The sequence below is a fragment of the Trichomonas vaginalis genome, chromosome IV (genome assembly GCF_026262505.1).
Source record: "Trichomonas vaginalis G3 chromosome IV, whole genome shotgun sequence".
In the NCBI taxonomy this organism is placed as follows: Eukaryota; Parabasalia; order Trichomonadida; family Trichomonadidae; genus Trichomonas; species Trichomonas vaginalis.
The window spans coordinates 33,631,430-33,658,934 of record NC_067206.1 but is presented as its reverse complement, the minus strand read 5'-3'; the positions used below and the strand labels follow the sequence as shown (position 1 = coordinate 33,658,934).

Below are 27,505 nucleotides of genomic sequence, written 5' to 3'. Positions count from 1 at the left end.
AGAAGGTTAGATCTCACCTCTTTTCTCACCTCTTTTCTACCCCAGTTATTTTATAAGCGTTTCACATGGTAAACGTTATTTTTGGAATTTTGTGAAAACTCAACGGTTTGACACAAGCCCTAAAAATTATTTTACTCAGAATTTTGGTCATTTTTCAGCAAAAATATATTTTAGGGTAGAAGGTTAGATCTAACCTGTTTTCTAACCTCTTTTCTACCCCAGTTATTTTATAAGCGTTTTACATGGTAAACGTTATGAATTCGTGAGACTCTAAACAGTTTTGTAGCTTCTATTTCTTCGCTGAGGATATCGAATGTTTTAACAATGTCGAAAGTTTCTTTATATTTCTTCTTGACGTCAGATAGAAGGAAATCTTCTGCTGTTGGATAGTTTTTGTTCAGAAATTCTAACATGTCCATTTTATCTTCTGCTGGTTTTTCTGCTTCTTTCTTTAAATCTGCATAGTCGTTTCTCATTCTTTCTATCTCTTTGACGGAGTAGTTATATTTCCTAATTGCCGCTTTACATTTTGAACATTGCGGGTTCATTTTTGCGTTATATTCTGAAACCTTACCTGCTAAAACAACTAAGGCGTCAATGGTTTTCTTTAACTCAAAAGCTGCTGGTTTTATCTGTTCATTCCATACCTTACCTCTTCTATCTTTATCTCTTATCTGCCATACACATTCAGCAACTAACGAAACAAAGTTGTCGTAGGTCTTAAACTCCACCGATTTATATATGTCAGAGATGTTCTTATATACCATGTCGCAATCTTTGTCCATAACTTTATGGTTGCAATGAAATCCTAGAAACTCATAGTTTACCTTTCGTATGAACTTCTTTATTTCTACTGAGTCAGTTGCTTTGACTTCTATTTCATCGAATTCAGGAATAGTGAGCTTTTGTTGTTGGATTTCAGGCAATTTGGGTAAATGGTCAATAATGTCCTGCATTTCATAAAGATACTGTTCATTTGTTTCATCTTTCGCACTACAGTCTAAATTACATGTTAAAAGTTCCTGCTTTATCTTCTGGATTTCTGTTTCAAAAGTATATGAAGAAGGAATGAAGCTTTTCATTTCTACTAACATTGACGTAGGATTCATGACTAAAGAGTTTGGTGCTGTAGTTTTAATTGTTGTTGTGCCGATTGTTGAAATCATATCTTTTATACAAAATAAAAAAAATAAAAAAAATAAAACTAACTTTATTTTTTTTATCTTAAGGAAATTCATGAAAATTCATGAAAATTCAAGAGGGTAGAAAAGAGGTTAGAAAAGAGGTTAGATCTAACCTTCTACCCTAAATTATATTTTTGGGTCCTTTACACTCATTACGAAGAAGTCTTGACAAAACATTTACGAAGAAGTCATGACAAAACATTTACGAAGAAGTCTTGACAAAACATTTACGATGAAATCATGACAAATTCAAGAGGGTAGAAAAGAGGTTAGAAAAGAGGTTAGATCTAACCTTCTACCCTAAATTATATTTTTTGGTCCTTTACACTCATTACGAAGAAGTCTTGACAAAACATTTACGATGAAATCATGACAAATTCAAGAGGGTGAAAAAACAGGTTAGAAAACAGGTTAGATCTAACCTTCTACCCTAAACTTTATTTTTTGGTCCGGGAACAACTTTCTCTCAATTGGGGTAGTAGCATACTCTTTGCGTAAGCGGTTCAGACCTTCTTCGAACTCTTGGTCTCTCTTCGATTTGGATTGAGATTGGAATTGCTGGGGTGGAGCTTGCTGGAACATCCAAGGGTTGGGGAAGTAAGGCATAGGCTGAGGAGGGTAGTTCGGGAAGCCTTGTGGTGGGTAGTAACCTTGAGGTGGAAATTGGTAGAAATTCGGAGGTACTTGCTGGAACTGAGGTTGCTGAGGAGACTGTTGTGGTTCTTTAGGTTCCTCTGGTTTGGGAATGGACTCGGTTGGTGGGACGTCGGACATTCGTTTGTGGCTTAACCGTCGGACCACAAACGATAAAAATCTCTGCTACTAGCAGTACTGCTACTGACAGTAGCAGTACTTTTACTGACAGTAGCAGTACTTTTACTGACAGTAGCAGTACTTTTACTGACAGTAGCAGTACTTTTACTGACAGTAGCAGTACTTTATCGTCGAAAACCCTCTCAAATTTTCCTTTTTACTGACAATAGCAGTACTTTTACTGACAATAGCAGTACTTTTACTGACAGTAGCAGTACTTTTACTGACAGTAGCAGTACTTTTACTGACAGTAGCAGTACTTTTACTGACAGTAGCAGAGATTTTTTATCGTCCAACTTTACAAATGTAAACTTATATCGTTCTATTTTCTTCACTAGGGTCTAACACCAAAGTAACCTTACAAATGTAAACTTATATCGTTCTATTTTCTTCACTAGGGTCTAACACCAAAGTAACCTATGTACATGAAATTTCACTGCATAAAAGGAAAAAACCTGCGCGAATCGGGATTTGAACCGAGGTCTTCGACGCCTTTAACGAGGTAGCCCATACCACTGAGCTATGAGCCGCTTACATATTCACAAAAATAAATTGTTTTCATGAGTTTTCTACGATGTTAGAAAAGAGGTTAGATCTAACCTTCTACCCTAAACATTATTTTTCAATACTTTTTCAGCACTTTTCCGTAGTTATATATGAAAGACAATTCGAGATAAAAGTCATAGTACAATGGAATAATATGTTGCACACCATTTGTTGTGAACCAAACTTGAAAGTCAGAGAAACTGTTACTAGGTGGTTCGTAGAATTTAGAAGCAAAGTCATAAAAGTCCTTACCAATACATAGAAAACTATTGTTGCTTGAACTGAAACTTGCATGACACATAACATTTTGAGGGTCAAACACGTTTCTATAAACCATCAAATCTGCTGGTGGAAGTATAAATTTAAATGGACCATCTGGTTGTAATGGTTCGTTCTGGTTTAGTAACCGAAGAAATTGTGCCCAAGAACGTTTGTCTACTTCCCAAAATAAAAACTCTGTATCTCTTGGAGGGTTAATTTCAATCCTTTGAAATGAAACGGTGGAGTTCATCTTGTCATATTCTAGTTTCAGATAGTATGTTCCATTTAGTAAAGAGTCGTATTTTTCTTGAAATTCCCAATAATATTTGTTCATTTGAGTTTGAAAGTCATTTAGAGTTTTCTCAAGACTTTCGTCTGAACGAACTGTAAAGATTCTCATTTCGTCAAATTTGTCTATTAGACCATCAGAACCTTTATACTGCCCATGAAAATATACTGCGAACATAAATGCGTTAGTTCTATTTGAAAACAAAACTCTTCTAAATCCTATTGCCTTTGCATCTGAAGGACTTTGAAGCCAACGAATTGGATAGTCAAACCTGTATATTCGGGATGAAATTTCTTCATCTGAAATAGTCCTACCAGCATTTGTAAAGATATAGTCTAACGGTTTTGTATCTGCTACTTTTGTTCTTTGTTTTTCAACCTGAAGCATTTAATATATGTAAAAATATATTGTTTTAAAATGGTATGCCATTTCATATTTCTCATCTAACAAACAAGTTTCCCAACGGTCTTCTCCAACAAACTCAGCGTACATTTTTATAAAAATAAAAAAATATTTTTTTTCTTTACTTTACATAACCGCCTGCTGCCATAAGTCTTTGACGCCAACCCATACCAGCTAATGAAGGTTGACTTGGTTTAGTTTCCAAACTAAACTTTGGTTTTGGTTTTTCTTCAGTTTTTGGTTTCTCTTCTTCTATCAGTTTTTCGTCACTTTTCGGTTCCTCTGACTTTTCCCCACCTGCAGGAACAGTTGTGTCGTCAACATCTTCATAAATATCATATGCCATTTGTTTTTGTTTTCCTTTCAACTTTTTGTGCTTGTTGTAAAGTTTAGAATATTTCGACTCTAAGTCAATGAGATGTTCTATAATGAACTGTTGGTCAGTGAAGTAAACTTTTCCATCTGTTGTCTCGAAAGCTCCTTCAGACTTCAATATTTTATTTGTGAGAGTCTGTTTCTTTTTTGAGATACTTGCCGTTCCATTTCTATGAAAAGTGACTTTATAGTTAGGGTTTGTATTTCCAGACCTGGCACTTTCTATTATTGAATTTTTCTCTTCATCTGTAAGTTCTTTGACAGGTTTTTGACAATGGTTCTGAACTTTTTGTTTGTGGTGTCAAATCTACCGTTTCAACTTCTTCGGTCATTTCATCTCAGTAAAAAATTTTAGTTTGGTTTGTTTTCAACTGGTTGTTTAGGTTTTTTAAGTCGGTCTAAAACTTCCTGAGGTATAGGAAGAACTTGACAAACACGTTGTGTAACTGCTGGAAGTCGACAAATCCATCTTGAACCCATTTGTCTCAATGCTGTATTGTTCATTTCATCTCAGTAAAAAACTTTACATTCCCCACGTTTGAGGCGGTTGAGGTTGGTTATTGTTTACCCACTGTTGTGCATGGTTATATCCTCTGTTAAAGAATCTTTCACCTTGGTCCATATAGTGTCCTGCTTGGTTATAGTAGTCATTTGCTTTGTTATAATAGTTTCCTGCTTGTCTTCCTACATTGTCCATCCATCCTTGAACTTTTCCTCTTGTTTCAGGATTTGGAATAAGATTTGTTGCATCTCGTGCTACATCCCAACCTTTCTGTACAGTTTGTATAATAGGTTGTGCTTTCTCTTTAAGTATACCTAATGTACTCAAAATCTTCCTTCCAACTCCAAATACACCTCTGGCTATTGTTCCCACTGCGGCAAAAATCTGGATGCAACTCCTGCTAATGCGCCAAATAAACCCATTTCTTATGGGTTAAAAAATGACGAATCCAAACAAGGACCCCTATGTTTCTAAAGCGACAAAGAAAGCACTCATGATAAAAATCTTTAGTTCAACACCAAATGCTTGGTTTATGGATATCTTGGAAAACATTCCGAGGTATAGAGAAGATGGACCACCATACTGGCTAATATTTGTCGGTCAAAACACAAGATACTGTGAAGCCATACCATTATGGTCCAAAAATATTTTAGATGTGAAAACTGCTTTGACAATATTCGTTGACAAATACCATCCAACAAAACTGACATCTGACTTTGAAAGTTCTTTCAAATCAGATGATGTAAAAAACTATCTGCGTTCAAAAAATGTAAACCAATATTTCATTGTCGACCAAAACCATTCTGCTCTTGGTGTCATTGACGGTTGTATAAAAATGTTAAGAGACTTAAACCAACCACAAGGTGGTGAAGCAAATGAAATGTCATATGACGACAAATATAGACACTTCTCCATGGCAAAGATGAGACAAGTTTTAAATATTTACAATAGCCGTAAACAAAAAGGTTTGGGAAACCACTCCCCCGAAGAAATGAAAAACAACCCTGACTTAGAGAAAGACTATATATTTAATAATTTAGTCAAAAGAGACAAACAAGAAAGAATGCCGGCTTCAAACTTAAGAAAGGCGACAAAGTAAAAATAGAAATACCTAAACGCGACCCATATGAAAATACTATTGACTATGACAACAATGGGAACCCGACAGGTACTCACATTCGTGTTCGTAAAAATAGAAGAAAGTATACAAGAGAATATTATGAAGTTTTAGGCAAACATGGCAAAATGTACACACTGCAAGCAGAAGATAAAACTACTATTGTCAGACCTCGTTTCAAACTTGTCAAAGTTCAAGGTGGTATACTTTCAAAGACAGTTCCTAACAAATATAAGACAACTCCTGACGAATATGCTAAAGAAGTTGAAAATGACGACTAAGCAATTCTATACCATGCGTAAACTGTCATGTAAGGTGGCATGTAGTCTTTACTTTGTCCCGTTGTTTGCGTATATCCCGAAACGCGATGTGTATGGTTTCCTCCTCCCTCAGTGTTACTCCAGTAACAATCTATAGCAAACTTAACGTTGTCTTTAACATCATATCCTTTACCTTTTGTCATTGCTGACCAATCCCAATATCTATGCTTATGCCAACCTGCTTGAGATGTACTTAAATCTATGTAGTGACTGTGCGCAGGTAAATTTTCACCTGAAATCGTTTTACTTCCACCTGTTTCCTTTGAAGAGTTTGCACAATACAAAAACCTGTCGACTATTTGAGTCCAAGTTCCAAAACCAAGTACTACTTCTGGTCTGGTAGAGTTCATTGACGTATAAATAGAGCCTATAGGATATAATGTTTGAAGCATTTCTGTCTTTAATGTTTGAAGCTCTGTTTTGTCTGCTTTCTTGTCATATAAATCTTGAGCAGTGAATTTAATATTATGTTCATCCTTCATGACATAAACATCTTTACATCTAATGTTTCTCATCGTCGTTATGTCGTCATCCGATGTTAAACCTTGTGGAAAGTTAGGAGGTTTACAATATATTGCATCCCCACCAGTTTCTTCAACCGTTCCTTCAATACTTTCTATAGCAACAGTTGTAAAACTTGTATGTGTATGGTTCTTGTCTGCTTTCTTCTCTAACTCATCGTTAACATAAGTTTTATCTGCTTTAAGGTCTAAACATCCTGAAACCCATCCTGTATCGGCTTTAGTTTTTAAAATCTTCGATGTCCGTTCATGGTACCAGTCAACCCTTTCTATAATTTCTTTATCTTTTTCATCCACATATTCCTTATCTGCTTTCTTCTCTAACGCACTAGCCATAAGTCCCTTATCTACCTTATTTTCAAGGCTAACGTTTAAGTCTGTTATTTCAGATATAGAATGTGTATGAGTCTTTTTAGAATATTCGTTTTCAGCTCTTGTCACTTCACTTGACATTTTATTGTCAACATATGTTTTGTCTGCTAGTTCAGGATGAGTATGTTCTTTTGTTGCATAAGCATTGTTAGCTCTTTCTTCTTCTTTTGCTATTGCATCGTCTACATATTCTTTGTCAGCTTTGTTGTCAACATCTGCTTTCAAAAGAAGTTCATTTATAGGTTTCTCGTTTTAAAGTTCCTTTTGTTGGATTTATACAGACAGTATGTTCTTATTGTCTTGAAACAGAAACTCATCTGTCATTGGGTTTAATGTCAGTTTTAAGTTTCCTTCTTTCAATGACTCAGATATCTTAGAATAGTTTGAAAAGTTTGTTGTGTTCTTATTTAGAGCTTGCACAATGAGTTGTCGGTTGTGTTGTATTTCTCTCATAGACGCTGTTTCATTTGACATTTTTATTCTAGATAAAATATGCTTCCAATAGAAAAGAAAATTCAGAGTTGCTACAACTAAACCATTAGATGAACTTTTTACTAATGTCGGTCAAAAGTTTGAGACAGAGACCGTAAAGCATGAAGGCTATCGTTTTGACTACCCATTAAGATGGCTAAGAGACCCATCTGTCACAAAAGCTATTGGCTTTCGTAGAATGAAGTTTGTGTCTGTAGAAGATAAAAGTTTTCCATTTATTGTAAGGTTTCATATAGATTATATATCTGAAGGGAAACGAAAAATGTGGGAAGAAATTGAGCTAATACAAGTTGACCTTTCATCTTCTCTACAGACTGCGTTAAAAAATATAGAAGATAAAATAAATTCATGTTATGCAAAATATGCTGATGAATATGCAAATACCGAGAGCACACTTTATGTGAGAATTGTATATGACAAACAAAATTCACAAGTGTCATTTCAAATCTACGAAAACAATCCAAATAAAGACGAACAAATATATACAGAATTCACTGCAATGTCATGGTATTATTTGCAAAGAATGTTAAATCAGAAAGTCGAACTTCCTTTAGCAAATATTTACAGTCGATATGCAAGAGATGAACCATATTTATTTAAAGATGTTTTCGACCCAGCTGCTATTATTGTTCATGCTTCATTTTCTGGCGCCCAAAACTCTTTCTTATGCTTGGCAAATGACTTTTACGAAAAACCTACAAAGTTATACGAACCACCAAGTGGAAGTATTTCAGACTTTCAAGTATGGTTTACTACAGATGGAAGAAAAAGAATAATTCCATTATACCATGCGTTTTACTTAGAACTTAGTTTCATATACAACTACTATCGAACGGTAAAAATATAATTTTTTAATACGGTTGAGGTGTTGGATTTGGTTGCCAACTAGACTGTGGTGCAGGTTCAGGCTGTTGTATAACAGGAGCTTGTTCTTCTGGTTCAGGGTCTTTAGGTATAATACCAACAAACTGACCTACCCTTTTACCAATATTTTTGACACCGTTCCAAATTCCTCTTCCTACGGTTTTTATTCCATTCCATATACCTCTTCCAACATTTCGAAAGAAGTTTCCTATCTTACTGAAGAAACCCATTTTACTATATGTAAAAATCTAATGTCCGCCTAGTCTCTTACGTTTCCTGTTGAGTTCCATAGCATTCTTTAACTGGAGCTCATACATTCTGTTTCTCCTCTGGTAGAAAACATATTCTGGGTCAACTCCTGTGTTCGCGTCATCTGCATAAAGTTGTTTATATCCCACTTCAGGGTTTGTATAAAACTCTTTCCATCTCATATTTGCATACCATGGTGGCAAACCTAACGCAGCGTCATTTGACATGGCAGTTTGCATTTGTACATCTGTTGGCACTTGACCATAGTTTGCCATTGCAGTTTGTATTCTAACTTCATTTGGAATATTCTCTGGGTTTGGTTGTCCAGGTTGCTGTGCATTCGCTAAGTTCTGTGCGTCCATTTAATATTAGATAAAAATATCTCTTACGAGTACATATACTGAACATTTGCAGGCATTGGTTCATCTTCATATTCTCTGTACTTTTCTGCCACGTCAAAGAAATAAATGACACAATGGAAAAAACCTAAAACAAGTAGTCCGATTTCAAACCACATTTACTTACTAATAAAATTTCTTTGTTATGACACTTTCTCCAGTTTATAGGTCCTCTCTCATATTCTATCTTGTCATATATAAACTCATAGTCATGTATGTCCTCTAACCATCTCATAACGGTTTCCAAACCACTTTTATCGGATGTAAAGTAAAAGCATGGATGGTTATGTAAAACGTCTAAAGTTTCTAAAGAGTCTCTCAAAGTCCAGTCTACTTGGTATTGAAAATCCCATGTGTTATAGAACGGCGGGTCCACTATAAAGAAAACATTTTCCTTGTCTTTATATTTTTCATACAAATCTGTCCAATGACATCTCACAAACTCTATACCCTCAATATATTTTTCTATGTCCTCTTTGAAAACATTTGTATAGTTAAGATATAAAACTTTTGACATAAGTGTTTCAATGTCATGAACTCTTATAGCACCACTATATAATAGTCTAGCAGATATACTATCCCAGTCTATATATTCTGCTTTTTTCAAAACCTCTCTCACAATATTTTTGTTATCTAATGGTATACGTTCCATCTTACCTATAGGTATCTTTTCTTTTAACTCTTTCAATATATTGTTTGTGTCTGGTATATGTTTGAGACGGTCCATATAGTTGTCGAAGTCATTGCATATAATCTTTGAGTCTGGGAATATTATATGGCACAAATGGGATATATAGAAACTTCCACCGAACAAATCTACAAATGTTAGACCATTCGGTAGTTTCTTAAGTTCTCTCAATATAATATCTTTACATCTACTCTTATTTCCAAAGAACGGTAACGGTGGTTTTGTAAAATTCATTTATATATAATAATAAAAATGTTTTTTCCCTGAAAAGTGACAGAAAAGTGACAAAACATGAAAACATATATAATTTGTGAAAAGCGACACATTATATAATGTTTTCGACCTAGAAGAAGGCTTCTTCCCAGAAGCAATGGAGGAAGAAGAAGAGTCCTCCGAATTCACACCAGAAGACTAACAATTTTCCGAATAAAAACTTCATTTATACTAAACATCTTCGGGGCTAGAGGGCACGAAGTGCCTGGAAGCCCCACTACCTTTTTTTTTTTTTTTTTTTTTCATTTGGATAGAATACTTATCGAAAATTATATTTATTATAATTTTGGTCGATAAAAATAAGCGGATTCAAAACTGGCAAAAACCCTTTCGGCAATTTGTGGACGATTCCGAACCCCCTCATTTTTGAAATTTAATAAGAAAAATAGAATCTTTATTAAATATAGATTTTAAAAAACTTGGTTATAAATTACGAAATTTTCTCACTTGGGCTAAAAAGTGACAATTTGGTCGGAAGCCACCCTTAAAATTTTTCTTTCTTGATTTTTTACAAAATCTACTTAGAATTATGCAAAATATGACTAAATAATTATTAATTTCAAGTTAAATTTTAATTTTGATAAATAATTTAAATTTCAAAATATCAAGTTCAGTTCGACTATGTATGTAGTAATTCCTCAATAAAGTGCCAAAACCCTATTAAAATATATGAACATTTTCAACATTTTAATGTTTTTATTTAAAAATTTGTTGGAATATGAGCTTCAAACAATTATTATGTAAATAAAAATAATTAAATATATGTATTTATTCGTATTACAACCGTAGTAAGTCGATTCTTCCTTTCTTCTACTGAGGTTTGAATTTGATTTCGAATTGTAAAGAGATTCAAAGGGAAAATACTAGCGGATAAAAACTACCTCCATGAAAGGGTCATAATTGAGTCAAGTTGTATTTTTTGATATTTTTTGCTTTTCGAGCCTAAATAGGTAGCCAAGATAATGCCTAAAAATAAGGTTCTAAATTCTGAAGTTTACATGATCCTCTCGTGTGCACCCTTAATCAGCTTTCATCACCGATGGATAGAGATGAAATATACGAAGTGTATAAGAACTTAAACAAACGTGAAGCGTTAATTTTTAGTAATAAGAGCAGTGGTACTGTTATAAAACAACTTTTAGAAAATGGTGAAACATATGAAATATTTAATAATACTTAAATATGTCGGCAAATAACCTTCTTCAAACTATCGACAATTACGTAAGGAATAAATGTGATAAAGACCATGGGTTTATTCCGTATGAATATGATAAAGGAAGACATGATAAACCTGAATATGTAGAAGCAGATGAAGATGAAAAAACATATTTTAGGAGACAGAGAATATTAATAGACGACCATTATTCATTTCAGTATTTTAAACATTATCTCATTACAAGAAATCCTGAGAATGAAAACTGGCGTATTCTTTGGAATTCATATCTTAAAATAATGGATGAACGAAGGAGTGAGTTTTTGGATAGGTGTAATCCACAAGAACGTAAAGAATTTTTAACGCAGAGAATGAATTTTTTCCTTAACGCTCCAAAAATTCGTAAGGATGTTTTGAAAAAAGCTTTGGTAAAAGACTTTACTCAACTGTATCAAATGACTGAGGGGGAATTTGAAAAATATTTTAATGATGTATATGCACCAGCGATGAAAAAAGAAAGAATTGAAAAGGTTGAAAATCCATTAGTGAATAAGGAAGAAAAAAAGAAAACATTCGAACAGTTATTAGATGATTTGATTAAAACGGCTGACAGAGAATTGACATATGAAGAGTTAATGGATAAAGTTAAGGATTTTCCGCCTTCTCCCTGGAATGAAGATGAAATTTACCAACGCTATTTACAAGGAATCGAGAATAGAAAGGATATAACGAGAATTAAACGCCAGATTGAACCTATCCCAATACCATTTCGAACTAAATCCAAACAGGCATATTTAATCATAGACGATAAATTTCCGTATTTAAAGAATGAGAAATATTTAGTAAATTCATTTCCGAAAAATAATAGACAGTATTACCTTCATTCTGTTTCTCCTCACGGTTTATTTATAATCGATTTAATGCTTAACGGTTCGGAAGTTTATTTAGTAGCGATTGAAAATAACACAAGAAAACTTTATGTAGAACCTACAAACTTAATTAATGACGGCAATTACGAATCGTTAACGAAAGATAAAAGAAATACGGGTTTATATTTAAACGCTTTGGAGAAAATAATGAGAAAGGGTGCAGATATAAAGGGGTTAAAAGGAGATGGTGAAGGAGTGTTTGCCTCTGACAAATCTAAAAAGTTTTATAAAAATAACGGTATAACATTTATTCCTGTGGAAAGAATAAAGTTAATAACCCCTAAGGATAACTATAAAACGGACCCTTATCATCATTCACTAGCAATCGTTGATAGGGCTATCAGAACCTTACGAGACATGGCATTTAATGTCAGAAAGAATTTAAACCCAACGTTAATGCAGCAGTTAGTAGATGTTTATAATAACACCCCGCATTCAACACTTTCTAAAATCATGAATTTTTTTACATATTTCCAGCTGGTGATATAGAGCTGGAAAATGAAATATGTAGAAGAATTAAAGCTGAAAATTTCAACATCATACATAAACCAGGTTATGATGTCGGTGAAGGTTCTAAAGTTTCTGTTTTAGAAGATTATGACACAATGGCGAAAAAACGTTCGAAAGTTAAACAGGACGTATGGAAAGTTGAAGATTACTTAAATGGATGGTATCAACTCCGAAATAAAAACACAGGGGAGAGGATAAAAAGAACGCGTGCTTATATCAATCCTTTACATCTTTTTTAACCTGAAACCCCTTTGGGCTTTATGGACTTTGTCCGAAACCCCTTTGGACTTTTTGGCTTCGGAGGAAGTCTAAACTGTCTTATTTTTGCTTTAATCCCGAACTCTTCGCATAAATGCCTAACGTTCGACTGTGATAAATTACGGTTGCGGATTCTTAATCTAATGGAATTTAAACTATCCTCTTCAAAATTCCCTGACTTCTGAAGTGCATAAATGAAGCAGCAATCGTTTAGTTCTGGTATCTGCTTTCCCTTATCATCAACAACTTCTGTAAACATCTGATATCTTTCTAAATTTAAACCTAATATATTAAAGTATTTGAAGAATGAACCGCCAATTTCATTATAACCTTTTTCTCTAACTTCCCTTAATGAAATAGCATCGTATAAATACCATGGCGGAAGTTCTGTAATTTCTGGGTCTGAAATGTAATTATCAAATGAATTTTCAGCTGAATATAAAAAGTTTTCATAAGTAAATTTTTCTTTCAATTCTCTAAATAATTCAGGAGTTAATGGTTTAGAATGCCATTTATAATTAACCCTAAAGCAGAACATATATTTATTTTCTGCAGACATTTGACCTAAATACTCTTCAATCCATTCTTTCAATAAAGGAAATATTGACTTTCTCCCCGTTGATGTTAAATCTCTTAACTCCAAAACGTTTTCATAAGGATTTCTCATAAACACATCCCATTTATCATATGATAATGTTTTTTGATTCTCGTCTGAATTTAACGCTTTCCACTGTTTATAATTTCTTACATCAATTTTATTTTCCTCCTTAGGTTCTAATTTTTCCATAAATTCTGCACCTTCGTTATAAAACGATTGTAGATAATGTTTATAATCTATCCTATAATCAACCTCTTTCTTTAATTCCTCTTTTAATCTTTTCTTTAACTCCCTATTTTCTTTTTTCAATTTATCGTTTTCGACTCTCAATCTCAGTAGTTCTGATGTATTATCGTCCTTAACCCTCTTCACATTCTTCACATAATTTAAATATTTGAAATCGTCTGAACTTTTTGGTTTTACTTCCTTCCTTTCTGGTGGAGGTGGTGATTTTGGAATGAATCCCTCTTCTGGTAAGAAATAACCCAAAAACTTTTTAACCGTAAATGTGGCATCATCCTCTTTATGATTATCCATTACTTCTAATACATAATCCCACATACCATTGTAATCATTCCCGAAATACTCAAAATCAGGGATATATTTTTGCAACTCTTCCTCCAAAAGTTCGAAAATGTTTTTGTTCAAAATTTCATCCGGAATGTTTTCCATATCTTTTATGTAGAAAATAAAAAATCAAATTAATGAAAAATAAATTTATTTATTTATCCTTTTTTCAAACTCTCTTCAATCCTATTAATTTTAAGTTCTATACTATAAATCATAATTTTCATTGCTGTATCTGATACATTTGTAGTATTTTTTATCGTATTTCCATAATCTACTAAATTAAATATATAACACGCATACCTATCATTGGGGCGGCGACAAATTTGCCCAGCCAGTAAAGTATTACATTTTTTTTTGCATTTTTTTTAAAGCTTCTTAACTTAAATCATGGAATGTCTCAAAGACAAAAGTAGCATACAGCATGTAAAGCTAAAGAAAGATAATCATAATTAATACCTTAATTTTTAATATTACGCATTTTTAGGTGCAAAATTTAAAAACATTCTAATACAATAGAGCAGTTTCCAAAAGTAGCATACAGCATGCAAAGCTAAAGAAAGATAATCATAATTAATGCCTTAATTTTTAATATTACGCATTTTTAGGTGCAAAATTTAAAAACATTCTAATACAATAGAGCAGTTTCCAAAAGTAGCATACAGCATGTAAAGCTAAAGAAAGATAATCATAATTAATACCTTAATTTTTAATATTACGCATTTTTAGGTGCAAAATTTAAAAACATTCTAATACAATAGAGCAGTTTCCAAAAGTAGCATACAGCATGTAAAGCTAAAGAAAGATAATCATAATTAATACCTTAATTTTTAATATTACGCATTTTTAGGTGCAAAATTTAAAAACATTCTAATACAATAGAGCAGTTTCCAAAAGTAGCATACAGCATGTAAAGCTAAAGAAAGATAATCATAATTAATACCTTAATTTTTAATATTACGCATTTTTAGGTGCAAAATTTAAAAACATTCTAATACAATAGAGCAGTTTCCAAAAGTAGCATACAGCATGTAAAGCTAAAGAAAGATAATCATAATTAATACCTTAATTTTTAATATTACGCATTTTTAGGTGCAAAATTTAAAAACATTCTAATACAATAGAGCAGTTTCCAAAAGTAGCATACAGCATGTAAAGCTAAAGAAAGATAATCATAATTAATACCTTAATTTTTAATATTACGCATTTTTAGGTGCAAAATTTAAAAACATTCTAATACAATAGAGCAGTTTCCAAAAGTAGCATACAGCATGCAAAGCTAAAGAAAGATAATCATAATTAATACCTTTAAAGTTTAAAATCTTGATTTTTTTTAAAATCAAATATTTATAACTTTAATACATACAGCTTAAACCTTATACTTGTTTTCTCTTGTGAGAAAGCAATCTTACAAAGCTAACAATCCTAAAAAATAAAGAATTAAAATTTAATAATTTAATCTAACAAAATTTCTCTCTTTATCCTTTTGCACTCTTTATATGCAACTCAAATCCATCATATAATATTCCTATAATACTCTTGCCTCAAACAATGACGAACAAACTGCTATTCTCATTTAATTACAGACCAAATCTATTCAAATTTCTGAATTTTTAATTTTCATTTCAATTTCAAATGGAATTAGAAGAAGAAACTATCTTTACTGTTATGGATCTTTGTAAATTTGGAGTTAAACAAGAAATACAAGCACAGTATGGATATGGTGAACGTGTCAGGAAAGAAAGATCTCAGATTTCATTCCACTGCAAATATCCAAAATGTCCTGCACATTTTAATGTTGCAATCTTGGATCAAAATAAATACAAACTAATCAAAATAGTTGAAGAACATGATCATTCCGCCCCAAATGACAAAAGTCAATATTCGTCTGTCTTTTATCGCAAATATTTAGAACATTACTTCCAAACAGATGACAATCAAAGAGCGATAGCACAGCTAAATGCATTCAAAGATCTTGAAATTCCTCTTACAGGTCCGTCCATTCCAGAGATGTACGCTCAAAAACCACGTGCAATCAAACGATTTGCAGAGAGAATACATGCTCTTCAAACTAGATATTCTCCTGACGATGTTGTGTCATTGCAAATCTTTGTTCAGACAGTACAAGAAGAATCTCCAGATGATCTCATTGCATTTGAAGTCTCAGACAATAATATGTGTTTCTATTACGCGCCTTTTGAAGGCAAAGCTTATGCGCATAGTATCAAGACATTTCATATAGACAGCACCTTTAAATTGTTGCGATCAAACATTCCATTGTATGCATTTACTGGCAAAATCAAAGATTTTCACATTTTCCCTTTTTTATATTTCTTTTGTCAACCAGACACTTATCAAAACATTCAAGTTTGCGTGTGCGCCTATCTCAGATGGGTAATAATTGAGCCAGAATACATTAACATGGACTGTGCTCCACAGATAGCTCAAGCAATAGAAGAAAGCATTCCACAAGCTCAAATACTTTGGTGCGGAGTACATGTTCTTCGTGCAATTCTTCGCAAATCAAATAAGTTTTCTTCTCAAGAAAAATTTGAACAATTCTATAATTTGATGAAGGATTTAGTCTTCAAATTAGATGCAGAACATGAGGAAGAAGCAAATGCTGCCTATGATCAAGTTCTGGAGTTGCTCGACACAGATCCAACAGCATCTCAATACTTTAACAGACAATGGCGTTACAACATATCAAGATGGATTGCTCGTGACAGGCGTGAAGGCGACGCAACTAACAATATTGCCGAAGCTCATTTTAGAACACTCAAACATGACTATTTTCCTGATCGAAAAAATCTCAGAATTGATGATGTTATTATAGATATTTATACAAAAGTGATACCATCTTTCGTTATCAAACTCAAAATTGATCAAAATCCAGCAGATGACCGTGTCATTAGGATCATGGAAAAAGCAACTAACGCAGTATTTCAATGCTCAATAGATTGCTCAATGCTGTTAGTGATGACTCAATAGATCCCACTAAAATATATCCTACCTTGAAAGTATTATTACAAAGAACTCATTTTATTTAATTTTGATTTTAATTTTAGATTAAATTATTAAATTTTAATTCTTTATTTTTTAGGATTGTTAGCTTTGTAAGATTGCTTTCTCACAAGAGAAAACAAGTATAAGGTTTAAGCTGTATGTATTAAAGTTATAAATATTTGATTTTAAAAAAAATCAAGATTTTAAACTTTAAAGGTATTAATTATGATTATCTTTCTTTAGCTTTGCATGCTGTATGCTACTTTTGGAAACTGCTCTATTGTATTAGAATGTTTTTAAATTTTGCACCTAAAAATGCGTAATATTAAAAATTAAGGTATTAATTATGATTATCTTTCTTTAGCTTTGCATGCTGTATGCTACTTTTGGAAACTGCTCTATTGTATTAGAATGTTTTTAAATTTTGCACCTAAAAATGCGTAATATTAAAAATTAAGGTATTAATTATGATTATCTTTCTTTAGCTTTGCATGCTGTATGCTACTTTTGTCTTTGAGACATTCCATGATTTAAGTTAAGAAGCTTTAAAAAAAATGCAAAAAAAAATGTAATAAAATAAAAAAATTTTTAGTATCGATAATCTGAAATATGTTGTTTACTTAAGCCGCGAGCGAAGCGAGTGGCTTAGTTTCGTAGTTTCGTACAATCTTTTTTCGAATCTGTTCTTTTCGTCAGCCGCGAGCGAAGCGAGTGGCTTAGTTTCGTAGTTTCGTACAATTTTTTTCGAATCTGTTCTTTTCGTCAAGCCGCGAGCGAAGCGAGTGGCTTAGTTTTCGTAATTTCATACAATCTTTTTTCGAATCTGTTTCTTTTTTAAGCCGCGAGCGAAGCGAGTGGCTTAGTTTCGTAATTTCATACAATCTTTTTTCGAATCTGTTCTTTTCGTCAGCCGCGAGCGAAGCGAGTGGCTTAGTTTCGTAATTTCATACAATCTTTTTTCGAATCTGTTCTTTTCGTCAGCCGCGAGCGAAGCGAGTGGCTTAGTTTCGTAATTTCATACAATCTTTTTTCGAATCTGTTCTTTTCTTAAGCCGCGAGCGAAGCGAGTGGCTTAGTTTCGTAATTTCATACAATTATTTTTCGAATTTGTTCTTTTTGTCAACCGCGAGCAAAGCGAGTGGCTTTTTATTTTTAAAAAAATTTTTTCTTTCTTTACTTACAAATTTGATAGTAACTTACCAAATCTCTCTATCATATAATAATAAATTAATCCATTTTTTGTTTCAAATCTGACACTTTACATTTCTGACATGTAATACTGTCACTTTCACTTCACCTCACTGGGCAAGTTTGTGCCCCCCTCGAAATTTCTCACTGAAATCATCAGACCCGTAGGGTCAGAGCCGTTTTACGGCTAGGTGAGAAACTAGGTGAAAAATCGGGTGACATGTCACCTTTTAAAAATTTTATGATTTCGTTAATGAAAACCAAAGGTCATTGACCGACCGACCGACCGACCCAAAAATTAACGCTGATTTATTTTTAATTTATTTATTTATTTATTATATGTGAGTGAAGTCACTTACGGCATCATTTACTTTTTCACTACTTAATAAATTGCCGTGGCTGCGTCACTTCTGTGAGAAATTTCTGTAAGGAATTAGGGATTTTTCAGAAGTGACTTATTAGTTATTTTTCATTTCTGGGCGCAGCCAGGGCAATTTATATATGTAGTCCTTTTTCATTTTGGATTCAAAAAAAGTAGTATATGTGGACGGGTTGTGTGACTTTTTTTGTAAACGTAAGAATTCATACAATATTGAACGATTTTGTATCATTTTTTTTAACATATGAAGTAAAAAATGTAAGATTCTTACAGTTTTTATTCTTACGTTTTTGAATAAATCAAGATTTAAAAATTGACTTCTTACGTAAAATTAAAACTAAGTTAAATTTATTTTTTTAATTCGTAAGAAAATGAGTGGATCAAGATTCGTAACCATCAATCAATTAATGGATGTTCTTTCACCAATTCTTGAAAATATTAAACAAGTAGATGTTTATTTCGATGATTATGTAGAAAGTTTATATTATAAAGGTAAACATAATATTAAACCCATTGCTTTTGCATTTGATAATAAATTAATTGAAAATGCAAAAATTTGGGAATTAATTCCAGATATTGAATTTATAACAAATATTAATGATAAATGGTTTAAACGAATTCGAACCACAAAAGTTCTTTGTAAATTAATGATCAAAACTGAGGAAAAAGAATTTAACGAGTTTAAATATCATCCAAATAAAGTTTCAGAACTAGAAAATGAAAAACTTCAGAAAAAATTAAACGATAGACTTTCAAATGATCGTATTGAAAAAATAAATAAACTAGCAGAAGTTGCATTTAATAATGAAATATTTGATGAATATAACCTTGAACTCAGTGATGGGTTTTAAGGACCCGGGCTCAACGAGTCATGATTTATGAAATCAATAATTTGATTTATTCGCTCTTCAATAATTTCTATTCTTTTTGTTAAATCATCTATTTTCATTAATGAGGTGATTCTTGATTGAGGAATAGATTTCAAACTAACCACTCCTTTTATTTTTGAAATTTTGAATCCATCAACTTTAAACATTTTATTCAATTTACATGTTGTCAATTCTTCAAATAATTTTTTATTGTTAGCATAATAGTCATTAAATTCTTCAACAGATGAAAAAATTTTTATTTCAGTAATTGGTTTAACAACGTTTATTTTTTGTTGAACATTTTCACTTTCATTTATTTCTTCCTCCTCTGTTTTATTTATTTTTAAAATCGGTTTCATTTATCATTAAATAAAAATTAGAATATAAGTGATGAAATATATTTTTTAATTAATATTAAATCAGAAATGGCGGCAGGATTCTTTAAAAAATTATGGGATGGAATTAAGAAAGCTGCGGGTTGGGTTTATAAAAAGGTTATTAAACCTGTTGCAAACTTTTTGGCACCAGTAGCGAAAACGGCAGGAACTATCATAGGTGGAGTATTAGGTACTAAAGCAGGTAATCCAGCGATGGGAGCACAAGCAGGTAACGCAATTGGTGGAATAGCTGAAGGAATACTTAATAAAATAGGAGGTAAATAGTGGAAAAATAAATATTATTTTTATCTTAGTATCGGTTGTAGTCTTTGATAAACTTTTTCTCCTTTATTTAATATTTCTCTTATTGGGGCGGCTTTTGGTGTTATTGATTCAGCAATGTCACTAATTGCTTCTTTATTCTTAAATATCCAATTTGCTCCTTTCTTCATTGTTTCCCAAACTTTATGCGCTCCTCTTTTTACTTTATCCCACAGTTTCTTAAATATACCTGCAGCCATAGTTGATTATTTCATTAAAATTAAAAATTCATTTTCATCTTTTAATTTTGATTTTTTATTTAATAATAAATGACGACTAACTATTTGGTGCCAAACACTAAACCGATTAATGGAAATGTATTTCATTCATTCGAAAAGATAAATGAAATATTTGCAAAGAATGATGGTAGAAGATATTATAGAGAACTTGAAAGTTCATGCTATGACTCTGATACTCCATATTTTGATGATAAACAAACTCATTTAAGAATTACAAATCCAGCTCATGATGTGAACCAATTAGGTGACACATATATTAAACGCAAAGTTAAAGCAACTCTAGTTTCAAATAAAGCTTTCACATGTGATGCCGCTTTTAAATGCATGCGTTTATTCGTTGGTTACAAATCATCAAATCAAAGCTTTAAACAATTAGAAGTAGAAACCGAAAGAGGTGATGCTGGTTATCTTCAGATGGATTGCGCCCGTGAATCTTTCGCATTTGCAACATATAAACCAAAATCAGAAAGGAAAGTTAAAAAGTTTGTTCATTCATTATATAATAATGTTCAAAAATATGATAACTCGGTATGTGGTAAATATATTGACCCTTCAGAAGTTTTCAAGAAAGCAAATGAAGAAGTTGATATCACTTTTGATATGATTATTCCGGTAAATGATTTGTTAGCATTTCAGGCGTTCGATGATTATCCTAAATCATTTGGTGATATCATTCTTAAATATTATGTTTTCAGGGATACTTTAGTATTTTGTCAGGTTGACCCGTTAAGAGTTGCTGATTTACAAAATTACGTTTATGAAAAGATAACTGATGAAAATTATGAAAAGATTATGAATCATGTTTATAAATATGATCGCAAATTCCAACAAATCGGACTTCCTGCCAAATTAATTACAAGCTTAGCCGCTACATCTGCTGACGCAACAGTTGATGACGTTATTATTTCATGCACAAAGATGGAAGTTTTAGAGGATAAATGCATTACACCAGGATACGGTTTAATTGAAGAATCAGTTAAAGCAATACCACGTTTATTCAGTAAGGAAGATCCATTCATGATTCCAGCTCAACATATTGACGTTCGTTCACTAAATGGAGGTTGCATCACTCCTGAAGGTATTAGCTCAGATTTCTCATACGCTCTTCATAATGTTACAGATGTTGTGTTAACATTTCCGAAGAATGCAATGCAAAGAACGGTTTTAGAAAATCCAATGCTTCGAGGTCTTCAGGTCACTATAGATTCCAGAAACTTCCCCGATCAAGCGATGACCACAGTGGGCGACATATTCTTTACACGTATGCTTCAAGCTTCTGATTTAGATGGAGTGAATGAATGCACGGAAGAATACGAGGACTCATTAACTAGACCACTGAATGATGATAATGGCACGCCATTAGCTAGAACATGGAAAGACCAAACTTCATTCTTATGCACTATTCCAGTTCAACGTGATGGAGCGGGTATATTCTTTGATGGATTAGAAACTTTCAACTCACAAGTTACAGTACAAGTGAAAGCTTATCCAATCATTCAGGGTGAAAATGACACTTACTGTTCAAAAGTGACAAATCCTCCTCAGGTTTGGTTTACTAGGACTACGTATTGGACATGGACACCGGATGAAGGTTTGAAATATCATCCAACAGGTACACCACCACAGTATAGAAGTTCATATGATGAAATATTGATGAATAGAAATGTTTAAAATTATAAATTTATTTTTGATTAAATGGATTTAAATTCTGAAGAATTAGCAGGAGTATATAATACCTACATAGATGATATGATTAATGAAGCATTGAGTGATAATAGAAATGCTCTATCTAAGGAAAAATTAATGAAAATTCCATATTCTGAATGTTACTTAAATTCAATCACTGCAGCAATTGGTAAACAAAATAAAGGTAAAACATTAACGATATTAAAACAAATTATCATTATTGCTAACACTTCCCCTCATTCACATGTGTTAATTTATATCAACCGTTCAGGTTCACCTTCAGATGATACATTTGAATCTTTAAAGCATTTAATCAAAATTCCAATTATTTATTTATCACAAGAAGAAGCAGAAGATTATTTAAAAAACTTTTTAATGTATAAAGAATTATATAATACAATCAAGAAGCAAGGATTAGAGGATAAAATTATTGATAAACAACGGGATGAATTATTTGAAACACTTTCTATTTCAAATTTTGATAGAGAATTTTTGCATTCACTCATTTTTCTAGATGATGCAGTGAAATCAAAACTAATAACAAATGAGAAATCATATTTTAATCAATTATTAACTCAATGTCGACACATTCAGTGTTCATTCTTCATGGCTGTTCAATACTTCAAAGCATTAAGCACAAACATTAAATCAAATCTATCAACACTTTTCATTTTCAGTGGGTTTAGTCGTCAACAGTTGAACGTTATGCTTTATCAAGTGAATTTACCAATGAGCATTAATGAACTTTACACACAATATCAGCAATTAGGTGAACATGGAAAAATAATAGTTGATTTAAATAAAGGAAGTGTTAAATTTGATTAACTTTTTATAATTAATTTTTATTTTTTATTTATAATTAAACATGACAGAAATAGCAAATCTTCTACAGGTTCCATTAAAACAAGGGACAAACAGAAAGGGTGCATATTATAATAGAACTATGAAAGTTCCAGATGGAATGAAAGAATTAGTTCATATTGTTGCTGGTCTTCAAAAAGATGTTAAACAAATGAGAAACGTTTTAACATTACCAGAAGCTCAAGCATATGCCAAACGTCATGGACCAAATTGGGAAGCACATGAAGCAGACATTACGGGTCCAAATGGAAAGCCTGATGGTATAAATGAAGTTTTCGTTACTGATGGTCAAGGTAATATTAAAGTCATAAATGGGTATAAATTAACTGTATCTGATTATCCTAAACGTAAAGCATATAATGAATGTTATCCTATGCAATTTGATGAAAATGGAAAAGCTGTTAAACAATACATTGGAGAAGGTGAAAATGGTCCAATTAATTCATACCGTTATAATCCATATTCTTATTTCAATGAAGAATTAAATGCTGTTGAAGAGGGACCGGATGGATTACCACGATATGTTAATCAGTTTGATGGTCAATATGCAAATATTAGACCTGAAATTTCAGCTAAGAAATTCTTTAAAGTTGCTTTATTCGATCCAGTGTTCAATGAACAGAAAGAAGCAATGAAAGCAGAATTTAAACCAATTCAAGTGGCAAGAATTTCTTCATCTTCACTTTCAGAAGCGTTCAAGGAATTGATAAAGAAACCACTTTATTCTCAACAAGGTTATAACTTTGATTTAATTAAAGAAAGTGATAAACGTAAATTAGAAAAATCAGATGGTTTTAAGAATGCATGTAATGAAATGATTAAAGATATTGTAAATGATAAAATAAGACTGGAAGAAACTCAAAGCAATATCAATAACATAATTGGTGCAGTTACAAAGAAAGTATAAGCAAACAATGATGAACCTTGGGATATTACCGTAACAACTAAATAAAACTTTAAATATATTTTTCTTTTTTTTATTCAATTATAAATGAGAAGACGTTTCACAAGTCAAAAGAACACTAACGCAAAAGCAGAGATTACGGTTGGTTATAACGTAAATGATGATAAATCACGAATTATTCAAAATGTTAAAGTTAATGTTAGTCCTGAATTAACAAGGTCAGCAACTCAACCAAATTTATTAACTCGTGACTTACCGAAGAATGAAGAGAATGAAGAAAACCATGAGAATGGAGACCCAATCATTTTATCTGAACCCGGTAAAGAACCTGTTGAAATTCCCACTTATCCAACATACCCTTCACCTCTTGATAACCCATATAAAATAGACATTAATTCTGAATTAATGAAAATTTACCGTGATATAATAATTAATAATTATGATTCAATAATAAATTTAATTGACCAATCCGGTTTAATTATTTTACCTTATGAATCATTAATTCACATTATCGCCATTCTTTGTGATGTTCAAGATTCAGACGTTAAGATTCAATTTTTCATAGATGATGAGGTTTCATGCTGCGGAACAGTTGCAAAAATAAATCCTATAAAGGATATTAGCACAATTAAGATATCAAAGAACGGAACAACAACTGAACTTCATTTAACATATAATGATATTTATAATAAAATAGTTGATGAATATAAAATATCACTTGAAAAATTCTTTGTTAAGGCCATTTAATATTCAAGCATTAACATTATTGAATAATAATCCTTTGAATCATAATCAATAATAATTGACCTTTCACCAGTTTCTATCGTTTGTTTTATTTCTTTTTGTTCCCCACTATCTGGATCGGTCATTGTAATTGTTTTTGTTATAGTATCAGCTTTATCTTTAACTTTAATCTTTTTTCCATCAGGATATTTAAACCAAAATTCCAAAAATTCGATATTGTCAATCTGTTCATATTTTAATCTATCAATTACATTTTTAATACCATCTGAAAATCTTATGAAATGGTCATTATATGGGTTTGATTGAACTAAATTTGAATGAAGTGAAATATAACCCGATGATGAATATGACATTGACTCATATTTTCTGAAAACACTAAAATTTATAACATGAATGAATTTCTTATTCGTTGAATTTATGAATTCTTGAGGTAATCTTATCCTAGTTTTATTTATCACTGGAAAATAACGCTTTACCATATTTTTAATCGTAATAAAAATGTCAATTATCAATATTATTTCGAATAATAACTGTGAATTAAATTTAACAGTTAGCGGAATTTATAATGTTACTCTCGTTTCTGTGAGTGGTAAATTTAATCCCATTCTTTTAGACCCTTCAGATTATATATCATTTATTAAAGATGACCATGAAAAAACGTATGATATGTATATAAATAATGTGATAGCGAAATGGGATATTAACATGATTTTAAGTTATTTAAATGAATCATTTATCGTATGGTATGAAGAAAATTTTAAATCAAAACCTGATAAACTTTTTGAACTTGAATGAAATAAATAACCTTATTAAATTCCCACTGAAAATTAAATTTTGTACTCCTCATTTTCGTTCATTGTTGGGGATATTAAATTTTGAAAAAGATGTTGGGGATGTTTTGTATTCTGACACTGGTTCCAATTTCATTTTAATCAAATGTGATAAAGTTAATACCCCAATGAGATTTTCACATCAAACATTAGACCCTAACTCTTACCCATCAATACAAAACATTTTATCCATCAACTTAAACATATTTTCTTTATCATATCCGTTTCAATTATCCGGGAATTCATTTATTCTTCATTCAAAAGATTTATCAAATATTAAATTTAGAGTAACTGACCTATTTGATTGTGATTTAGAATTCATGAATGAAATATTATGGCAATTTCAAATAGAAAAAATAGGTGATGAGATAACGGATTAAATATTTATTTTTAAATCATAATAAATGATTAAACAACAGCAACCACAACAACTTAAGGCACAAAGCACTCAGGTCCCTCAGACCATTACATACGCCATATATGCATATAATTCAAAGACGGCAGAACAAACGCAAAGGTTGAAATATGGAGATTTGGAGATAGTATTGAAAAATGACCATTTCGAATTCGTTTGCAAGGGTGGTGCAGTGATATCAAATATAAAAGAAATTTTATTTATGAATTCAAAAATTAAAGGAATAACGGATGATATAACATCAATTCCACCAGAAGAACAAAGATATTACGCATTAAATGCATTTCCTAAAGTTTTGAAGATTGGAAGATTTAATTTAAATGAGGAATTCATAGAAGGTTTCCTAAATGACATAATGGAGAAAGCAGATAAGGAATATGTTGCTGCTGCGTTAGAGAAGAAAGCGGATAAGGAATATGTTAACGAAAAAGATAATGAAATTAAAGAAAGTGTTGAATGGTATCATGAATGGACATCAAAGAAGATTTTAAAAACTAAAGCTGATACAGGATGGGTTTCAGGATGTTTAGACCTTAAAGCGGATAAGGAATGTGTTGCTGCTGCGTTAGAGAAGAAAGCGGATAAGGAATATGTTAACGAAAAAAGATAATGAAATTAAAGAAAGTGTTGAATGGTATCATGAATGGACATCAAAGATTTTAAAAACTAAAGCTGATACAGGATGGGTTTCAGGATGTTTAGACCTTAAAGCGGATAAGGAATATGTTAATGATGAATTAAAGACTAAGTTAGAGAAGAAAGCAGATAAGGAATATGTTAACGAAATATACCAAAGTTTGATAGGAACAACGAAAAATATTGAAACTATTGTTGGCGACTTTTCTGTCAATGAAGAAAATAAATATTTTAGATGGCAGTTTGTACACTCCTTAAAAAATGGTATACGGTGGAAACTCATTCCGAAAAATAACAATGAAATGTATGTAAGTTATAAAAAGAATGATGACACACAAGTTAAAGTTCCATTAGACAACAACTGCTACTTAAACTTATATGGAGACGAACAAAAGAAATATTTAAGAGTTTATGAAATGGTAGATATGACATTGCCTGACCCAGCTCCAGCACCATATTATTATGACTATGGAGATGATGTCAGAACACCACATGTAGATGAACAAAAGTTAACATTATATTTAGATTATTATAGAATATATAATGCAATAGAAAAAACGAGAATAGTATATTATTATACAGATGACAGAAATAAATATTATATAGTCAAGATTTTACCTACCCTGAAAACATAAGATTATATTATAAAAAATATTCTGACACAAACCAGAAGAAACCTGAAATAGTTACACTATATTTTAAGTTCAAAAGAGACAATCCTATAATATCTCATATGTTTGATTTAATGAACCCAGTAGGTTCTATTTATACATCTATGGATGCAAGAGGTCCTCAAGTAATGTTTGGTGTTGGTGCATGGGAACAAATAGTCGACAGGTTTTTGTATTGTGCAAACTCTTCAAAGGAAACAGGGGGAAGTAAAACGATTTCGGGTGAAAATTTACCTGCACACAGTCACTACATAGATTTAAGTACATCTCAAGCAGGTTGGCATAAGCATAGATATTGGGATTGGTCAGGAATGACAAAAGGTAAAGGATATGATGTTAAAGACGACGTTAAGTTTGCTATAAATTGTTACTGGGATGACACTCAGGGAGAAGGAAACCATACACATCACGTTTCAGGATATACACAAACAACGGGACAAAGTAAAGAATACATGCCACCTTACATGACAGTTTACGCATGGTATAGAGTTCAATGAATGAACTAAATATATTTTATGTCTGTAATTAATTAGGTAATGAAGTAATGGATGAACTACAGAAATAAATGTTTACGTTAATGTTTATGTTAATGTTTTCAGGTTATTCAATAATTAATTATTTTTGAAGAACTGAAGGTGTCATCAGGTCACCATGTGTCACCAGGTCATTTAACTTCTTTTAAAAAATGAGACAACATG

At 31.8% G+C, this 27,505-nt stretch overlaps 15 protein-coding genes and 5 pseudogenes across 20 annotated transcripts, besides 8 other annotated features; 10 read left to right on the top strand and 10 right to left on the bottom strand.

The window, feature by feature from the left end:
• Nucleotides 1-9,909: part of a mobile genetic element that runs on past the window's edge.
• Nucleotides 228-1,166, bottom strand: TVAGG3_0216170 (organellar and viral DNA polymerase type B; the record flags this gene model as incomplete). Its single annotated transcript, XM_051226824.1, has 1 exon — nt 228-1,166. One exon carries the CDS (start codon nt 1,164-1,166, stop codon nt 228-230), a length of 939 nt encoding a protein of 312 aa, XP_051111810.1.
• Nucleotides 1,602-1,958, bottom strand: TVAGG3_0216160 (uncharacterized protein; the record flags this gene model as incomplete). Its single annotated transcript, XM_051226823.1, has 1 exon — nt 1,602-1,958. The coding sequence occupies one exon, from the start codon at nt 1,956-1,958 to the stop codon at nt 1,602-1,604; it is 357 nt and encodes a 118-aa protein (XP_051111809.1).
• On the bottom strand, nt 2,620-3,480 carry TVAGG3_0216150 (uncharacterized protein; the record flags this gene model as incomplete). The annotated part of the gene is made up of 1 exon (XM_051226822.1): nt 2,620-3,480. One exon carries the CDS (start codon nt 3,478-3,480, stop codon nt 2,620-2,622), a length of 861 nt encoding a protein of 286 aa, XP_051111808.1.
• On the bottom strand, nt 3,617-4,202 carry TVAGG3_0216140 (annotated as a pseudogene). The gene has a single exon. A coding segment is annotated over exon 1 (586 nt).
• On the bottom strand, nt 4,222-4,374 carry TVAGG3_0216130 (uncharacterized protein; the record flags this gene model as incomplete). Its single annotated transcript, XM_051226821.1, has 1 exon — nt 4,222-4,374. The coding sequence occupies one exon, from the start codon at nt 4,372-4,374 to the stop codon at nt 4,222-4,224; it is 153 nt and encodes a 50-aa protein (XP_051111807.1).
• On the bottom strand, nt 4,394-4,794 carry TVAGG3_0216120 (annotated as a pseudogene). Its single transcript has one exon. A coding segment is annotated over exon 1 (401 nt).
• On the top strand, nt 4,812-5,477 carry TVAGG3_0216110 (annotated as a pseudogene). The gene has a single exon. A coding segment is annotated over exon 1 (666 nt).
• Nucleotides 5,767-6,291, bottom strand: TVAGG3_0216100 (phage tail repeat-like family; the record flags this gene model as incomplete). Its single annotated transcript, XM_051226820.1, has 1 exon — nt 5,767-6,291. One exon carries the CDS (start codon nt 6,289-6,291, stop codon nt 5,767-5,769), a length of 525 nt encoding a protein of 174 aa, XP_051111806.1.
• Nucleotides 7,195-7,924, top strand: TVAGG3_0216090 (annotated as a pseudogene). Its single transcript has one exon. A coding segment is annotated over exon 1 (730 nt).
• TVAGG3_0216080 (serine threonine-protein phosphatase family) lies at nt 8,046-8,288 on the bottom strand (the record flags this gene model as incomplete). Its single annotated transcript, XM_051226819.1, has 1 exon — nt 8,046-8,288. One exon carries the CDS (start codon nt 8,286-8,288, stop codon nt 8,046-8,048), a length of 243 nt encoding a protein of 80 aa, XP_051111805.1.
• TVAGG3_0216070 (uncharacterized protein) lies at nt 8,307-8,669 on the bottom strand (the record flags this gene model as incomplete). Its single annotated transcript, XM_051226818.1, has 1 exon — nt 8,307-8,669. The coding sequence occupies one exon, from the start codon at nt 8,667-8,669 to the stop codon at nt 8,307-8,309; it is 363 nt and encodes a 120-aa protein (XP_051111804.1).
• Nucleotides 9,818-9,909: a terminal%2Cinverted (terminal inverted repeat of Maverick-3 transposon ID:TVAGG3_0216060).
• A 241-nt stretch (nt 9,910-10,150) lies between these two features.
• Nucleotides 10,151-10,684: a mobile genetic element.
• A 164-nt stretch (nt 10,685-10,848) lies between these two features.
• Nucleotides 10,849-12,237, top strand: TVAGG3_0216040 (uncharacterized protein; the record flags this gene model as incomplete). Its single annotated transcript, XM_001299065.1, has 1 exon — nt 10,849-12,237. One exon carries the CDS (start codon nt 10,849-10,851, stop codon nt 12,235-12,237), a length of 1,389 nt encoding a protein of 462 aa, XP_001299066.1.
• Nucleotides 11,728-13,786: a mobile genetic element.
• On the bottom strand, nt 12,494-13,786 carry TVAGG3_0216020 (organellar and viral DNA polymerase type B; the record flags this gene model as incomplete). The annotated part of the gene is made up of 1 exon (XM_001299066.2): nt 12,494-13,786. One exon carries the CDS (start codon nt 13,784-13,786, stop codon nt 12,494-12,496), a length of 1,293 nt encoding a protein of 430 aa, XP_001299067.1.
• A 206-nt stretch (nt 13,787-13,992) lies between these two features.
• Nucleotides 13,993-14,015: a terminal%2Cinverted (terminal inverted repeat of MuDR-6/TvMULE4 transposon ID:TVAGG3_0216000).
• Nucleotides 13,993-18,011: a mobile genetic element.
• On the top strand, nt 15,317-16,168 carry TVAGG3_0216010 (MULE transposase domain-containing protein; the record flags this gene model as incomplete). The annotated part of the gene is made up of 1 exon (XM_051226817.1): nt 15,317-16,168. A coding segment is annotated over one exon (852 nt), but the record flags the coding sequence as incomplete, so codon positions are not given.
• Nucleotides 17,989-18,011: a terminal%2Cinverted (terminal inverted repeat of MuDR-6/TvMULE4 transposon ID:TVAGG3_0216000).
• A 1,537-nt stretch (nt 18,012-19,548) lies between these two features.
• On the top strand, nt 19,549-19,785 carry TVAGG3_0215990 (N-acetylmuramoyl-l-alanine amidase family; the record flags this gene model as incomplete). Its single annotated transcript, XM_051226816.1, has 1 exon — nt 19,549-19,785. The coding sequence occupies one exon, from the start codon at nt 19,549-19,551 to the stop codon at nt 19,783-19,785; it is 237 nt and encodes a 78-aa protein (XP_051111802.1).
• A 461-nt stretch (nt 19,786-20,246) lies between these two features.
• Nucleotides 20,247-27,505: part of a mobile genetic element that runs on past the window's edge.
• On the top strand, nt 20,475-21,449 carry TVAGG3_0215980 (uncharacterized protein; the record flags this gene model as incomplete). Its single annotated transcript, XM_051226815.1, has 1 exon — nt 20,475-21,449. A coding segment is annotated over one exon (975 nt), but the record flags the coding sequence as incomplete, so codon positions are not given.
• Nucleotides 22,612-23,514, top strand: TVAGG3_0215970 (uncharacterized protein; the record flags this gene model as incomplete). The annotated part of the gene is made up of 1 exon (XM_051226814.1): nt 22,612-23,514. One exon carries the CDS (start codon nt 22,612-22,614, stop codon nt 23,512-23,514), a length of 903 nt encoding a protein of 300 aa, XP_051111800.1.
• On the top strand, nt 23,599-24,258 carry TVAGG3_0215960 (uncharacterized protein; the record flags this gene model as incomplete). The annotated part of the gene is made up of 1 exon (XM_051226813.1): nt 23,599-24,258. One exon carries the CDS (start codon nt 23,599-23,601, stop codon nt 24,256-24,258), a length of 660 nt encoding a protein of 219 aa, XP_051111799.1.
• Nucleotides 25,490-26,878, top strand: TVAGG3_0215950 (annotated as a pseudogene). The gene has a single exon. A coding segment is annotated over exon 1 (1,389 nt).
• On the top strand, nt 26,912-27,304 carry TVAGG3_0215940 (phage tail repeat-like family; the record flags this gene model as incomplete). The annotated part of the gene is made up of 1 exon (XM_051226812.1): nt 26,912-27,304. The coding sequence occupies one exon, from the start codon at nt 26,912-26,914 to the stop codon at nt 27,302-27,304; it is 393 nt and encodes a 130-aa protein (XP_051111798.1).